Source organism: Physeter macrocephalus, chromosome 14 (assembly GCF_002837175.3).
Source record: "Physeter macrocephalus isolate SW-GA chromosome 14, ASM283717v5, whole genome shotgun sequence".
Classification (NCBI taxonomy): Eukaryota; Metazoa; Chordata; class Mammalia; order Artiodactyla; family Physeteridae; genus Physeter; species Physeter macrocephalus.
In genome coordinates this window covers 99,502,292-99,519,599 of record NC_041227.1, presented here as the reverse complement: position 1 = coordinate 99,519,599, position 17,308 = coordinate 99,502,292, and the positions used below count along the sequence as shown (strand labels likewise).

Sequence of the window (17,308 nt, the reverse complement as noted above, 5' to 3'; positions counted from 1 at the left end):
AATATAACAGAATAGTCTAAAACCAGACCAACACATATAGGTCACTTAATTTATTAATTTATGACAAAGATAATATTGCAGAGCAGAGGGGAGAGGATTTTATTTTTTAGTAACATTTGTTCTTTTGTTATCTTCATTCCTTCTTAAGGCTGAATAATATTCCATTGTGTGTATTACCATATTTTGTTTATCCATTCATCTGTTGATGGACATTGGGTTGTTTCCACCTTTTGGTTATTATGAATAATGCTGCTTTGAACTTCAGTGTACAAATATCTGTTCAAGTTCCAGCTTTCAATTCTTTTGAGTATATACTCTGAAGTGGCCTTGCTGGATCATATGCTAATTTTATGCTTTATTTTTTGAGGAACTGCCATCCATTTTCCACAGTAGCTACACCATTTCACATTCCCATCAGCATTGCACAAGGTTTACAATTTCTCCATATCCTTGCCAACACTTATCTTCTAGCTTTGTTTGTTTGTTTTTGTTTTTGATTATGGCCATCTTAATGGGTATAGCCCATTTTTAAAAATTTACTTTTCGTACTGCTAAATGAGCGTCTCACTTTGGTTCATCATGGTCACTGGTCACTACTTACACTATGAAATTTAACAATTAACATTTAATGGGTGGGGACTTCCCTGGTGGCGCAGTGGTTAGAATCTGCCTGACAATGCAGGGGACACGGGTTCGAGCCCTGGTCCGGGAAGATCCCACATGCCGCGGAGCAACTAAGCCCGTGCGCCACAACTACTGAGCTTGCACTCTAGAGCCCGTGAGCCACTACTACTGAGCCCGTGCACCACAACTACTGAAGCCCACGTGCCTAGAGCCCGTGCTCTGAAACAAGAGAAGCCACCGCAATGAGAAGCCCGTGCACCGCAGCGAAGAGTAGCCCCTGCTCGCTGCAACTAGAGAAAGCGAGTGCACAGCAATGAAGACCCAACACAGCCAAAACAAATAAATAGACTACTGCTAATTAAAAAAAAAATTTAACGGGTGCATGTCATAGGCACTGAACTGAGTTCTTTCATTTATTATCTTATCTAATCTCCACAACAATTCTTTAGCGAAGTTTTAATTGAAATATAACATACATAGAGGAAACTGAACAAATCATAAATGTACAGATTGGTGAATTTTTACAAAGTGAATACAGCTATGAATACAGCACCTAGATCAAAAGCTAAAACACTACCAGCATCCCAGGAATCCCCTCGGTGCCCTCTCCCAGTTTTATCCAGTCCCCTACTATCCACCCGCCCCAATAGAAAGCAATGATAACTAATATATTGACTTTTAAAAACCCATAAATTAGTTTTGCCTGTTTTTGAATTTTTTATAAAGGGAATCATAGAATATAAAATCTTTTGTGTATTGCTTCTTTTACTAAGTATATGTTTAAGAGGTTCATTCATGTTTCACACATAACAATAGTTCATTCATTCTCTGTTAACGTAAAACAATAAAACAGCTAGTTATTTTACCAGCAAAACAGGTTTATTCAGGAGCAGCAAAGAATTGCAATTTGGGACACATAACTATGGCAAACCACACGCAAGTCCAATAAAGCAGAGGAAACTCTTTTATAGAGGAAAAGGGGGAAGCTGGGAGGGGCTGTTATAAACAAAAAGTCCATTGGAGGAAACTGGGAGTTCAAAGTATAATGGCTTTTCATTGGCTGGGCTGTGACAATCTCTCATTGGCAGAGCTGTTGCCAGTCAAGGAGAAAATCTTTCCTTCTCCTGCTGGTGGTAGTAAGTCAGTGTCAACTTCCTGCTGAAGATGCAAAATACACCGCTTCGTGTTGGGATCTGTATTGACGTGGAGAGGTATGTAGGTGAAGCCTCCCCTTCTGGCTTCCTGACCCCACTTTTGTGAGGTTTCCCTTTATTAATTTTCACATTTTATTGCTAAATAGTATTCCATTTTATGACTATGCCACAGTTCATTTATCCATTCTACTGTTGAGGGATATTTTGGTAGTTTCCCATTTTAGGCTATTACTAATAGTTCTGCTGTGAGCATTCTTTTGGTAAATATCTTTTGATGAACATCATCAAAAGAACATATATACACAATTCTCCTGGGTATTTACCCAGGAGTGAAATTGCTAAGTCAAAGGATATGCATATGCTTAGCTTTAGTGGCTATTTACAAAGGGGTTGATGAGTATACATAACCACCACAGACTATGAGAGCCTGAGAAACTCCAAACACTTGCCCACATTTGGTATCATTTCTCTTTTTCATTTTAGCCATTTTGGTAAGTGCTATGGTCTGAATGTTTGTGTCTCCCCAAAATTCAAGTGTTGAAACCTAATCCCCCAGTGTGATGGTGTTCAGAGGTGGGGCCTTTAGGAGGCGATTAGGTCATGAGGGCAGAGTGCTCATGAATGGGATTAGTGCCCTTATAAGAGAGGCCCCAGAGATATTCTTCTTCTCTTCCGTCATGTGAGGTTATAGCTGGAAAGCACAGTCTATGGACCAGAAAGTGGGTCCTCACTGGACAGCAAATCTGTGCCTACACTGTGGGATTCCCAGCCTCCAGAACTGTGAGAAAAACACTTCTGTGGTTTATTAGCCGCTCAGTCTATGGTATTTTGTTATTTCAGCCTGAACAGACTAAGACTGAATGCATAGTGGTACTGCATTGTGTTTTAATTTGCACTTCTTTGATGAATGCTGAAATTGAGCATTATTTTCATGTTTATTGGCCACTTGGGTAACTTCTTTAGTGCAGTGCCTGTTCAAGCCCTTTGCCCATTCTTATTAAATGTGAAAGTTCTTTGTACATTCTAAAGATGAGTCCTTTGTGTATTGTATATCGCAAATATCTTTTCTCACTTGCCTTTTCACTCTCTTAATGGTGTCTTTTAATGAATAGAAGTTTTAATTTTTAATCTAGTCCAGTTTATTGTTTTATTTTAATGGTTAGTACTTTTCGTGTCCTGTTTAAGAATCCTCCAAGGGACTTCCCTGGTGGTGCAGTGGTTAAGAATCCACCTGCCAAAGCAGGGACACGGGTTAGAGCCCTGGTCCGGGAAGATCCCACATGCCGCGGAGCAGCTAAGCCCGTGAGCCACAACTACTGAGTCTGCGCTCTAGAGCCCGCGAGCCACACTACTGAGCCCTCGCGCCACAGCTACTGAAGCCTGTGCGCCTAGAGCCCGTGCTCCACAACAAGAGAAGCCACCACGGTGAGAAGCCCACGCACTGCAACGAAGAGTAGCCCCCACTCACTGCAACTAGAGAAAACCCACGCTCAGCAACGAAGACCCAACGCAGCCAAAAATAAAAATATAATTAAAAAAAAAAATCCTCCAAGGCCATGAAGACAGTTTGTTTTATTCTAGAATATTTATCAGTTTTTCTTTTATATTTAGATTTATAAGCCACCTTAATAAGTTTTTCTGTATTGTATGAGGTAGGAATTAGAGATTCATTTTTTTCCCATATGCATAGCCAATTGAAAATGAATTAGATTGCAAATGTGGCCTAGTCCAAACACTTAGCTCCTTTCTAAAATATTCCCACAGAATCCTAGTTAGAATCAACTAATTAATTAATCATTTTAAATTAATTTGATAAATCTTTTTTGCACATCTAGTATTTGCTAGTTTAGCTAGGTTTGTAAGGGAAGGCCTGTCAGAGCTGACATCTGAGGTCAGACCTGATTAATGAAATGATGCCAGCCATGAGCAGAGTTGGGGAGAAAATTCCAGGAAGAGGGAACAAGTCGTAGGTGGCTGGATATGTGCAAGGAACGACAAGAAGGCCGGTAGAGCTGAAGTATAATGCTCAGGAGGATGAGAAGCACAAGCTCACTCTTTCGAATGTGAGATCAAAGGAAAGAAGCAGACTGCAATCATCACGAGACAGTGGGGCAATGCCTGAAAGTTCTGCGGGAAATTCTATCAAGAGTGAGGGCCCGGGCTTCCCTGGTGGCGCAGTGGTTGAGAATCTGCCTGCCAATGCAGGGGACACGGGTTCGAGCCCTGGTCTGGGAGGATCCCACATGTCGCGGAGCAACTAAGCCCGTGAGCCACAACTACTGGGCCTGCGCGTCCGGAGCCCGTGCTCCGCGGCGAGAGAGGCCGCAGCAGTGAGAGGCCCGCGCACCGCGATGAAGAGTGGCCCCCGCTTGCTACAACTAGAGAAAGCCCTCGCACAGAAACGAAGACCCAACACAGCCAAAACTAACTAACTAAATAAATAAAATTTTTTAAAAAAAGTGAGGGCACAATAAAGACATTTCGAACTCACAAGAACTCAGAAATTTTACCTATAAAGCAAGTTTTCTTAGGATTTTTACACAGCAGTCTACTCCAACAAGGCGAGGACAAGAAGAGGACGACAGGAGCCGACCCAGGAAGACCATGGAGGGACACCCCACTGTGAGAGCAGTGCGATTCCCCTGGAGAACACTCTGCAGACCCCAGCAGCTTTGGAAGAGGTTTGTGAGTATTTGTAGCTTCAGCCTGTGCGCCTTCCAATCTTGTGATCCACGATGTTGCCCAGGTAAACTTGGTACAGTTCTAGATTCCCTCCCCACCTCAGTTTAAAACCCTCCAATGGTTTCCCATAAGTTTCAGAATAAAATCCAACTTCCGGTGTGATCGGAAAGTCCCTTTGTTATTGACCCCTGCCCATCACTCACCAAGCTGGATGGCTGTTCATAGCCTCTGCTCCAATCATTGATCGTTTACAGACTTCTTACCGGCTATCAATATTTGCCACTTTGGAGCCTTTGTATCTGCTGCTCTCTCTCTGCAAGGAAACCCTTCTTCCCCTCCTTTCCCTGGTAGATTCGTCCTTGTTTCTCAAACCTCATTATCTTGGGGGGAACTTCCTTGACCACCTTGTGTTCCCCTCCTCCCACCACTGGTTTAAGTCCCCTCGGTTTTACCCCAGGATTTCTTTGTGTTACTCACCTCTGGTACAAATCTGCGTCTATTTAATTTTTTGTTTATTTACTGTTCTCCTCACTAGATTATAATCTCCTTGAGAGTAGGAGATTATTTTAATCATTGCATTTTAATCATTGCTGAAGTTTCTATAATGGCTTCCCTGTAGTCAGCTTGCTTATGTTAAAATTTCTGCTGCATCACTTGCTATGTTGTCTTGGGAACTCGAGTCTCAGTTGCTTCACTTGCCAAGTGATACAGTATTTTTATTTGCAGCACCTGGCACACAGAAGGTGTCCAGTAAGGTGTGTGCAGTGAATCCAGGAAGGTGGGCAGAGTTCCGGGGTCGGAGCCTCTCAGCAGGGGCGTAAGGGTGACTCACTCCAGTCAATCTTGACTCCTCCTTTCCCCTCCCAAGGAGGAGTGCTCAGCATCCTCTCCAGGACCGTTATGCCCTGAGGGTTGTGAGGAAAATCTGAAAAATGCAGGCTCTTTTCCTGTTCACCCTTATCCATGTGTTGACCTAAGGAATTCAGGATATCTCCCAAACATGTCACTGTCTGACCATTCCCATGAGGCTGTTTAAATACGGTGTGACTTTAGGACCCAAATTTCACTAGATGTGGATGTCTTAATAAGGGGCTGCTGGGAGGAAGCAAAGGGATCATGTACCCGTTCTGCAGACGGAAAACCTCATGATCTTCTCCAAACTTCTCAGAGCCCATGAACTCACATAAGTTGTCAGGAATCTACCAAGAAGAGGTCCCTGGCCCCCGGGTGTCCCCTCTCCTCCAGCTAAATGAATATTCTCTTTTTGTTCTTATGGTGGAGGCAACATCTCCATGGGACTGCTCTACTTTGAATGAGTTTCTAGAAACAAGAGAGAGTTGACCCTTCTCAATGTTTCACAAGATCTGGAGCAGAGTCAAGAATGGATTGTGAACTGGTACATGAAGGGTCATAGCAGCATTATTCGCAAGAGCCCCAAAGTGGAAACAACCCGAATGCCCATCAATGGATAAATGGATAAATAAAATAAAAGCAGAAAAAGGAATGAAGTACTAACACATGCTACAACATGGAGGAACCTTGAGGACACTATGCTAAGTGAAAGAACCCAACACAAAAGACCACACATTATATGACTCCCCTTATATGAAATGTCCAGAGCAGGTCAATTTGTAGAGACAGAAAGTAGATTAATGGTTGCTTAGGGCTGGGGGTGGGGAATGGAAGCAGTGGTGAGTGACTGCTAATGGGTGGGGGGTTTCTTTTTGGGGTGATGAGAATATTCTAATATTGATTGTGATGATGGTTATACAACTCTGTGAATATATTAAAAACCATTGAATCGTACACTTTAAATATGTGAATTGTATCTCAATAAAGCTGTTCAAAGGAAACAGATCTAGGGAAGCGTTTGGGGGTGGGTGATGGGAAAAAAAAGGATGGCTTGTGTCACCTATATGCTCTCCCATGTATCTACTCCTGCAAGCAATCATCTTGCAAGGGAAGAAACTAGATCCTAAGAGTGGGTTTGAGACAGATTTCTGACCATCAGCTCTTCCTCTCCCCCTCAGCAGAGAAGAGTCAGATATCAGAGTGGGCTGTAGCTGGGTAGCCTTTAAGGTTCACTCTTGCAAACTCTAACTTCTCCATTTCCTTCCTTCTTTCTTCTTCACAGGGACCCAACTGCCGTGCAGAGAGACTGGGTGGACCACAGCTTGGATTACACAACTGGGACAACCAATCTGTCTGGAAAGTGCATTGAGTGCAACAGTGATTCAGGGGACTTCAAGTGCATGTGTATTCAAGGTTGCCCTTCAGCTTTTCTCTATGCAGGATGCTATAAAGATGGTCCCTGCCTGTAGAAAGCTTGTGGTCAAGCAGGGAGATTGGCCAATTTGTGTCAAGAAAGAACTCAGAATGCAGGTAAAGTGCCTGCTTTTTTCTCGATGAGGCATTAAACTTGAGGCTGGCCAAGGGAGGTCTGCTATGGGCACTAAACTTTTCAGGTTTGCCACCAAATTGTTCAACGTGTAAAACTTGCTTTTCTTACAAATGACAAACACCATTCTCTGTCAAATTGAACACTGAGATTGCGTGCCTCAAAGTAATGTAGGTCCAACTTAATTTAAAAGCTAGGAGGCATAGGGTAAGGCTGCATTCAAGCCAAAGAAAGCAACGGAGTTTGCTGGAGTATTCCAGAAGTTTGCCTTGATTACATGAGAGGTGTGACAGGGCAGGAACAGCTGGATGCATACAATGACATGGGGCAAATCAGGGAGTTGAGGGTTAACGATTAGGGCTTTGGACCCTGAAGACAGTGTCACACTATAGGTGTTGAGATTGTGTTGTAATAATTGCTGGCTTGTTTCATGTTGCTTTGAGTCTCTTGATCCCTTCAAGTATGCCACCAAAAATTCTCGTATCTGACAAAGCTGAGAGCCACAGATTATCTACTTACTCCCTGAAGTCCCTTCTGATTAAGATGGCCAGGTAAAATACAGGCAATCCAGTTAAATTTCAATTTCAGAGAAACAACGAATAATTTTTTAGTGTAAGTGTGTCCCATGCAATGCTTGTTTATCTGAAATTCAAGTTTAACTGGGAGTCTTCTGTTTTTATTTGCTAAATCTGGCAACCTTACCTCTGATTCCCTTCTGGTCACTGCAAAAATGATAAATGCAGCCCTGCTTCCAGGCTAATATTTTGTAATGTGCACCATCTAGTGGTTACATGAACAAAGAGGAAAACAAGAACCATCCCCAAGAAACAACTTGAAAACAGCAATCCAGAAAGCTGAAAAGAAACAACTAGGCTTTAATTTTAAAAATTCTTAAAAAAATTTTTTTGACTTACTTCTTTGGATGTGGTGTCTGTGACCGGGTCAACAGCTTAGAGTGTCCAGTGAACATCTGAAATCCCTGGTAGATCAGCCAGTGTTTAAACAGCAACCCTCACTGGGCTGAGGCCTTGGGCTCCTCCATTAACACCTGAAGGCAAATACACAGCCTTGTCCTTGATCTGTTGTGGTTCCCAGCATTCCTAGTGATGCTTCACAATAAGCATGTGGCATCCAGCCATATCTATCAAGTACAATAAATGTCAGGCTGGTGCAATTTTATTAAACCCAACCAGGCCTGTACGGAGACTTGAGGAAGCAAGTATTTCCTGTTTACTATTTTACCAAGAGGGTATAGGGTAAGTGCCAAAGGGAATTGGCCCCATCCAATGGGCCTCTGGCTGCACATTGCAATCACCTGGTTTGTTTTTAAAAGCACCAGCACCTGTCCCTTCCCCTTCCTCCTCTTTCTCTCCCTCCCCCTTCTCCTTCTCTTTTTCTCCTGTTTAAATCATGTAAGTTTATACAACCACATGGTATTACTTTAAAGGAGTGCAATAGGCAATGCTGAAGACGATTAAGAGATGGTCACTGAAATCAGATTTCACCTTAAAACTTGAGATGTTTTATGGACAAAACCTCTCATCCTCAGCATATCCACTGAGGCTGTGTTTGTGTTTTTGTTTTACAGGCAAGGCTAAAAGGCAGAGGAGCTTCCCTGTCTCCAATTCAGTGTCTGTGGTTCTGTAATTTCATCATAAATACTCACTATGAAACGGTATAGAAACTCCATTGGCAGTTTAGCCCAGGAGAAAATTCCAGAGCTCAGTCTGTTCTTTGAATAGGTTTTAGAATAAACTGGAAAGTGAGAGGGAGTTTGGGGATGGAAATTTTTCAGATAACCTCCAAATGGACAAGGTGTCTCTATATAACATAATTGTATAAACAATGAAAAGTAATACCTGCAATTTGTTGAGGGTCTTTTATTGACCAGGATGCTTTGCACACACTATCCTTTTTAACTCCCAGAGCAACCCCAGGTGGCTGGGGACTATATCGCCATGTTACACACGAGCAAACTGAGGCTCAGGATTTGTACTAGGTTGGCCAAAAAGTTCACTCGGGTTTTTCCTAAGAGGACACAGCTGGTGAGCGGCACGGCTGTTTTTCACACCCAGCTTTGTCTGACTGCAAATCCTGTGCTCCTCCGGCTCTGATATCCTGCCAAGACTACAGTGCATAGTTCTGCAGATTTCCTTCCCCGCTGGTCGGGCTTGTGACGGAGACCTGTCTGCCAAGTCACTCACATGTCAATGACACTCCACTGCCAGCCTCAGCCACCCAGTATTAAGGCACTTGAAACCAGATTTTCAAAAATATTCACTTCCTTCTGGCTGGCTCAAGAAGTCAAAAGGCAGTTTTCATTTTTTATGGCACTTACCTTTGGGTAGCTGAGTCACGTTGGGGATCTTATTGGGGCTTTGGTGATGATATTAAAGGCTATCTCTAAGGATCTATGAAGTCCTCCTTGGAAGGAGGAACAGGAAAAACAAACAACCATTTGTGAAAGGTAGAGTGGAGATATACCGACCCAGAAACCATGTTTCAGAATCAATCCATTCCTCGTGTTTCAAGGCCCCTCATGCTGAAATGTCACCTCCTCTGGGAAGCCTTTGGGGACCTGCCTCTGCCCCAGGCTCATGAACTGCTCCCCCTGCTGCCACTGGCACTGGCCTCTCTTCTCAGCACACAGCAATCAGAAGCGGAGTGTGTGCATATACACCTCCTTCTCTAAACTGTGAGCTCCTTGAGCAGAGCAGAGCTGGTCTAGACCAGTTCAGGCTTCTGCAAGTCTGTGGTATCCAGAGGAAGGGGTCCCAGGGGAGTAGGAGTAGGCAGTGGGCTGGAAGGAGGCGCCTTTGTCAGACGTTGCTTGGTGAGTCAGGGTCACATGGATTAGTCACAGGGGAGGGCTTTGAAAATCTTTATGGTGTCCTGGGACGGTCAACCTTGTCTACGTCACAGCCTGTGGATTTTCTGAGCACCCTAGATTTTTCTGAGCACCTTTAGCCTCTCCTCTGTGACCTCGTAACCGTCGTAGGACTTCACAAACCCAATCTTTCATTCAGTAAGTACTTCTTGAGAGCCTGTTAGGGGCCAGGCACTGTGCTGGGTGCTGGGATCAGTAGTAAACAAAACTATCACGGCTCCTGTCCCATGCAGCTTATAGACAAGGGGAAAGGCTTACATTTGCCTGGACCGAAAGAGTCTCCCCCAGCACACCGGGAGCTCCTTGAAGGAAGAGACTAAGTTGTATTGAGGTTTGTTTTTTTTTTTTTTTTTTTTTTTTTTGCGGTACGCAGGCCTCTCACCGTTGTGGCCTCTCCCGTTGCGGAGCACAGGCTCCGGACGCGCAGGCTCAGCGGCCATGGCTCACGGGCCTAGCCGCTTCGCGGCATGTGGGATCTTCCCGGACCGGGGCACGAACCCGCGTCCCCTGCACCGGCAGGCGGACTCTCGACCACTGCGCCACCAGGGAAGCCCTGTATTGACTTTTTAACATTTTCATTTTATGTTTTAGTTTATTATGTAATTCACACCATAAAATTCACCCTTTTCAAGGGGACAGTTCAGTGGTTTTAGTATATTCACGAGGTTGTGCAGCCATCACCACCATCTAATCGCAGATCATTTTCATCAGCCCCGCAATGAACTCCTTGCCCATTAGCAGTCATTTGCCACCTCCCCTGCCCCCAATCCCTGGAAACCACTAATGTACTTTCTGTCCTGTGGTTTTGCCTTTTCTAGCCATTTCACATAAATGGGATCATGCAGCAATGTGGCCTTCTGTGTCTGGCTTTTTTCGCTTAGTGTGATATTTCCAAGGTGCATCCACATTGTAGCACTGATCAGGGCTCCATTCGTTTTTATGGCCAATAATACTCCACTCTGAATGTACCACCTTCTGTTCGTGCAGTCTTCGGTGGCTGGATGGCTACAGTTACTTTTGTAGTTTGTACCTCGATGTCTTCCTCCTCCGTGTCACCTTGTCTTCTTGCTCTGTCTCTCCTCTGTCCATCCCTCCCTCCCTGTTCCTGCTTTCCTCTCTCAGATGCTTGTTATTCCACACCTACCATGTTATGGACACTGTGATTAAACATCTCATAAAGGTTCCAGTCTGAGGTAAATCAAAAGGCCCTATTTAAAACTTTTTACATAAATGCCTTGTTTTAAAATAGTTTTAGATGTATAGAAAAGTTGCTGAGACAGTAGAGAATTCCCATACACCCATCCCCCAGTTTTCCCCATTTGTTAACATCTTACCTACCGTGGTACATTTGTTCCAACTAAGGAGCCAGCACTGTTACCTTACTATTAACTCTACACTTTATTCAGATTTCACTACTTTTTCCCTAACGTCCTTTTCCTGTCCCAGGATCCCATCCAGGACACTTCACTGCATTCAATTATCATTGTCTCCTTAGGCTCCTCTGATCTGTGATGGTGTCTCAGGCTTCCCATTTCTGATGACCTTGACGGTTTTGAGGACTGGTCAGGTTCTTGATAGAATGGCCCTCAGTTGGGGTTTGTCTGATGTTTTTCTCATGGTTAGACGGGGGTTATGGGTTTTCTGGGGATGACCACTGAGGTGAATAAAGCCATCATTTTTAAATTGCTGAAAAGCCCTGGAACTAAGAAGTGAGACCAGATTTTTCAGGATTATTCAGAAAAACCAGGGAAACTTTACTTTGGAGACCTTCAAATGGTAGAAGTGCTGTATGGAAGGATTCCTTGGTCTTTTTTCCAAAGAGAGTGGTATGCTGCCTATCCTCACGGTGGTGAAGAAATGAGCCTTTATCTGACATAGAAACACAACTTGACATGTGTTCTGTCTCTCCTGCTGGCTCTGAAGTGTGACCTTTGGTGAGTCAAGCCCTCTCTCTTGGTGTCTGTAGGATTAGGAAGCTCCGACTGATGATCTCCAGGGCCTCTTCCCACGGTGACGGTTTATACTCTAAGAGATGACCCGTAAGTTCCCTCAACATCCATCAAATCCCTAAGTTTGGCTCCCCATTCTTCCACATCAGTCCCAGCCTGTTGTATTCAGGTGGCATTTGTCCCCAGAGGATATACCCACCCCAACCCCATTTTAAAAACCTTCCTTGCAGACAAACACACTGGACAAACAAACCCCAGCCCTTTGCCGTGCAGATATCCACTTTGAGGGGCTGGGTGAGCGTTCCAGAGCAGTAGTGCCCAGAGTGGGACCCTGGTCTCCCTGTTCCCCTGCTGACACAGCACAAGGCCCAGAGTGAGGAGGGTCACAGGCAGAGCTACACACCGCACGACGCTGGACACTCTTCACCCCAAGGGGCTGTTTTGGTTCAGCAGCTCCTGTGGCTCGAATAAGTTAATCACTGATGACGAGAGATTAATTTGTAACTGGACAGCAGACAAGATAGTTCAGGCTCCGGTGGGGCGGCACTGAACTGTGGCGTGGGCATTTCTCAGAAGACGCCTGCTCCACAGCTTGGCGCGGACGCTGAGAACTTCAGATCCACACAGGTTCCTACAGGCCACCTCCTTTTCCCTCCAAAGTCGGGGAAAATGTGCCCAGGACTCTCCTTTCCTCTCTGCAGCATATTCGCTGGTCTTAGAAAACCTGTCCAGGCAACAGCCAGGCTCAGTAGAAAAGTCCAGTTTGAAAAGTCCACTTAAGGGGGAGCACGTGCCTGCCGGCCCAGCCGAGGCCCGTGGACCAAACCGTGCAGGAGGGGAGGAGAGGAGGGAACGAGCGAGGAGAGAGGAGGCAGTGGAAAGGTGTGGAAGGATGGATGGGAGCCCAGGGTGGGGGTGAGAGGTGGTTCCTACAGCCTGAAGCCCCCGGCTCGTGGGTTGCGGCCACTCCAGGAAAGGCAGGTCATTGAGGGTCTGCCCTCCCATCCCATGTGCATCCCCTCTGTCATTTCCAATCTTAGCCCACCGCCCCCATTCTGGGTCCAGGAAAGACAGGTGAATCAGGATGTGCAGGTCCCCCTGCGGCCTGACCCTCATGCTCCAGTCATCACTTCTTTATCAAGTAAAATGACCCTTTGTTGCCATACTGGACAGCCATGGCCATAGCTGTTGGCTACGGATGCTGCCATTTTGTCAGCTTCAGCAATCTCTTATTTCTAGCCAGGCCAACTTGGAATTCTTAAGTCAAGCCTATTTATCAAGGAAGGCCCTGGCAATACTGCCCTGATGGCACTGGGCTCAGAAGGCTATTCTATAAGGCCACAGTCTCAACAGAGAAAGAAGATAAGAAAAGAAGGTAAATGGAACCAAAAGTAGGAATGGGGCCTGCATTAAAAGGGGGTGCAGAAGAACTTCTGCGGGTTGCTGAAATGTGGGCTCACCACCCGGAAGTTCCTGGGAGCCCAGTTGAGTAGCGGGTGACTTGTGCTTGGTTTTCTCCCAGGAGCCCAAATTCTTGTCACTGTGGTTCAATCCCACGGCCGTTGCCCGTGAGCGCGCCTCACGCAGTCTCCTGTCTCTGTTTTTGTTCACGCTGTTCCTTTGACCCAGAAGCCTTTCTCTCCTTTCTCCATGTCACTCACTTTGATCAAGACCTGGCTGAGGTGTCATTTCCACCAGAAAACCTTCCATGAGCCTTCAGGTTGGCCCTCGGCTCCTGCTCTTTGGTATCTTCGGTTCCTTACGTCTACTGGCAACAACACCTATGGATTCTCAATCCTAATAGGCAGCTTGGCATCACCTGGGGCACCTTGTTAAACATACAAATCCTAGATGCCCAAGTCTCTTGGGGTGAGCTTGTAAAGCTGTATTTTTATTAGTCTTCATGCGTGTTTTGGATGCCAGGCCAGGGTTGGGTGTATCTTCTCTAGTCTCTGTCCCCTAGGCCTGGGCACAGGGCTTAGGTCATGGAGACTGCATGTCTCTGTGCCCAAACAGGAAGGGCCGCAAAAGTGCAAGACCCTTGCCCTTTCATTCACACAATTTCCCTCCTTTTTCTGTTCCTGCTTTGTGCCCCAGATGCTGTGCTGGCGATCCCAGAGCAAAGCCCAACACAATCTGCCTCGTACAGCCGACGGTCTGGTCGGGGAGACAGAGGTGAATCAGATTACTTACACACATCTTATTGCAAAGTGCCACATGAACCTTATAAAGGAAAAACAAAGCTGTTCTGAGAACTTACAACAGGGACTCCGGCATCAGCTGGGAGGTCAGGGAAGGCTGAGCTGTGCCCTAAATGAGGGTTAGTGGAGGACAGGGGTAGTGGGGAGCAGTCTCACTGGGTTCTTGCAAGTGCTCTTTTGGAAGCCGACTGTGAGGCATTGGGGGTCCATGCCCCTCCAGACACTAAGATGGTCTCCAGAAGGAGCTTCTCCTCACACCCACCCTAGGACCCCACCTTCACTTCTGCTTTTCTGCTGTCTCCTCTTGCCATGAGCCTCTGGAAGATGATGTATTCTAAGCAGAGGAAAGGCCTATTTCTCCAGGCTGGGGGCTGTCTGCTGGCTGCCATTGCTGAATTCCCAAGAGGTGCACCTCCCTTTGACCTGACGTAATCTCGTACTGGGCACATGGCTTGGCTAGTGGAGGGCAGGCTCCCCTCCAACGCCCCTCCCCTCTCAACGGTGGAGCACCTTGTGCAGCGAACAATGTGGACAGCCTTCTGTGGTGGCCTTGCTGCCGTCTTGAGCAGGACGTTCTGGCTTCTTGGTTCTCCCTCGTAGCTGGAAGATTTCTTTATCCCAGAAGGAGATAATTACATCTTCTGTGGCCATAACTCTGTTTGGACATTTAGACAAAAATTTATATGTATTTTCTGGAGGACTGGGTGTTTCTCTTACCTAAATTGAAAAGAGGCTTCTTTTAAATAGGATCCAAGAGAGTTCTTTCATATGGTAATTCACATACACTTTGGCTGATAAGCCCTAGACTTGGCAGAAGGTTCAAAGCAGAAATTGTGTTCAGATGAGGCACATGCATGCTTTTTGATCTGATTTGCTTTTAGCCGCTGACATTGGGATAATTTTGGCCTCAAAAACCTGGTAAAATGAGATCTTTTTTAAACAAAGTCTGAACCACCTAGAGTGAGTGGAGGAGTCCTTATACATCGGGAGCTGGGAAACGAAGCGTCTTCTGGTGGAAGATAACCCTCATCACATGAAGGCCACGCTGGAGTGGCCCTGGAGGGGCACCTCATCCAGATCCTTCCTTTTACCAGTGGGGAAACTGAGGCTCGGAGAGAGAATGTGGACTGGCTTAGGTCACACAGTGAGTGGCAGAGCCTGGCTGACCCCTGACAGGCACTTCTTTCTGCACCTGAACCTTGTTGATGGCCAGAGGTGACCAGTGTGAGGACGGAGGGAGCCATGTGGGTGACCGTGTGTATGGGAAGGTGAGAAGGGGACATGTGGGCTGGAAGACAGGGTGTCTCACCAAGTCCAGTGAGGTCCCTCCTCTTTCAGATATGGGAAGCTGCTTTTCCTACGTAAGAAGGGTTAGGGATAAGCATCACCTACAGGAGACAGCACTAGGAATACAGTGGGAACTGGGAAGGAAAAGAGAAGGAGGGAAGTTCATCTTACAGACACCAGAGAATATACAAGTGAACCACGTGCCATGCCACTGTCTCACAAATGACCGTAATACTGGTTTGGGTTGGGGGAGGGTTGGGTGTCAAAGTGACATCCTACCTCGGGTACCATATCTTTCCATGTCTGACGTGTGTGAAAACACTTTCAGTTGTAAAGATAAGTTGAACTTACTGAGCACCCGCTAGCTGAGCAACCTAGTGGGTGCCCAGTAAATGGCAGCATCTCTCGGTAGAGATCCTGCTAAGGAAAGGGACAGAGGAAGGGAACGTGTTTTCTCCTTCAATTCCCTTAACGATGCCTTCAGGAGGTGTGATTCTCCCCACCTAACAGATGAGGAAACAGAAAGGATAAGTTTCCTGCCCAAGTCACACAGCTCAAGAGCAGTGAAACTCGGCTCCCCTGGTTGTGAGCTATTTCCACCAGCATAACTTCCATCAGCTTCAGCTGACAGCTCCTCCCCTTGCCTCCAGGCCCTGCCACCTCTCCCTGGTGGACAGGTAGCAGATATGGTCCCTAAATTCGAGTGCATTCGAGTAGAGGTGTGGTGCCTTGTGCATAAGCTTTGATTTGGGGGGGGACGTGTGTTGGTGGCTCGGCTCAAGCATTTGAGAATGCTGGAAATGGGAGTCTGTCCCCAAAATGCAAGATCAGTGGACACTGTGGGACATACCTGGGTTCGTTTTTTATTCCAAGACCAGCTTGTTTTCCATAGGCCCAAGCTCCATCAGCAGGCCAGGACCCTGTTCTGATTCAGACTTAGAAATCAGCACACACATCTGCGGCTGAGGCTGCTCCTGCTTGGGCCTGAGAACTCCTGGGATCCCCTTTCCTTCTCTTGTCTCCTGGTTCCTCTGCTTCCGGTGATGAGGCAGGGACAGCTTGGAACAAAGACCTTCATCATTTCTGTTGTGAAACTGTCCTAAGATTAGGCAACTGTGAATTTTTCATCAATATTCATTTCTCTAGTGGATTTCAACAAGATTAACTCTAAAAAATAAAAAGTAACATTTCCATTCCCCGTGAAGGGTACTGGTGAATATGGAAAGAAAAATTCTTTTTTTAAAAAATTTATTTATTTATTTGGCTGTGTCGGGTCTTAGTTGTAGCACGTGGGATCTTCGTTGCGGCATGTGGGATCTTTCGCTGTGGTGCGCAGGCTTAGTTGCCCTGTGGCATGTGGGCTCTTAGTTCCCCGACCAGGGATCGAACCCATGTCCTCTGCGTTGGAAGGCGGATTCTTAACCACCGGACCACCAGGGAAGTCCCGGAAAGAAAAATTCTAAAGGTGAAACTGTCTAACTCTGAAGGGCACGTGCAGGAGTCCTGACCAGGCTGGGAGTGAGGAGACATACATTTTGGTCCTGATTCCCTCCTGCTGCCTGTGTGTCTTGGGCAAGTTGCTTAACCTCTCTGGGCCTCCATGCTTGTTAAGAACTCTTTCAGTGCAAATATTTTATGGTTATAAACAGGGAGAGAATCATCTCGATAACGCAGTTCCTTTGTAGTACTGACTTTTACACATTCACCATGGAGGATGATACTTGATGAGTTTAGAATTTTCTCTTGGTTGGAACAGGGACTTGAGTTCTTTCCAACTGTGGCCCTAAGTCTGTGGGTTTGGTAGGCCCATCAGGCTGTAGAGTCACATGCATTTTACATTGTAAAAATATTTCCCGTTTGCTTAAAATAAAATCCTGCAGGTGAAATGGTGTTTCCAAATTCCACTGAATTGTAGCCTCAGAACTAGAGCTGGACCATGTGGTCCAAAGGCCTCAGTTTATAAGTGTGAAGGCCCAGAGTCAAGGAAGGAAGTACCCCAGGATTCCTGGAGAATTTGAACAGAACTGGAGCTAGAACCTGGGTACTATCACGCCCAATCTAGTGCTTTGCTTGTGTCCTCTCTGCATGCATAAAACTGAATAAAAGCCAGTTGGAAGAGTAAAGGA

At 45.9% G+C, this 17,308-nt stretch overlaps 2 protein-coding genes across 6 annotated transcripts in view; both read right to left on the bottom strand.

Moving 5' to 3' along the window:
• Positions 1-17,262, bottom strand: part of HNF1B (HNF1 homeobox B) — a 156,030-nt gene extending 138,768 nt beyond the window's left edge. The window contains exons 1-3 of one of the 4 annotated variants that reach the window (XM_055090782.1): positions 16,033-17,262; positions 14,406-14,550; positions 7,773-7,906 (exon numbers count right to left, since the gene is read on the bottom strand). In XM_055090782.1, coding sequence (XP_054946757.1) covers positions 7,773-7,828 — 56 coding nt within the window. In that variant the 5' untranslated portion in view covers positions 7,829-7,906; positions 14,406-14,550; positions 16,033-17,262. The other 3 variants (XM_055090783.1, XM_028499779.2, XM_055090784.1) reach the window with 3 other exon arrangements.
• Positions 1-17,308, bottom strand: part of HEATR6 (HEAT repeat containing 6) — a 91,516-nt gene that overhangs the window by 11,572 nt on the left and 62,636 nt on the right. The window lies entirely within an intron of this gene.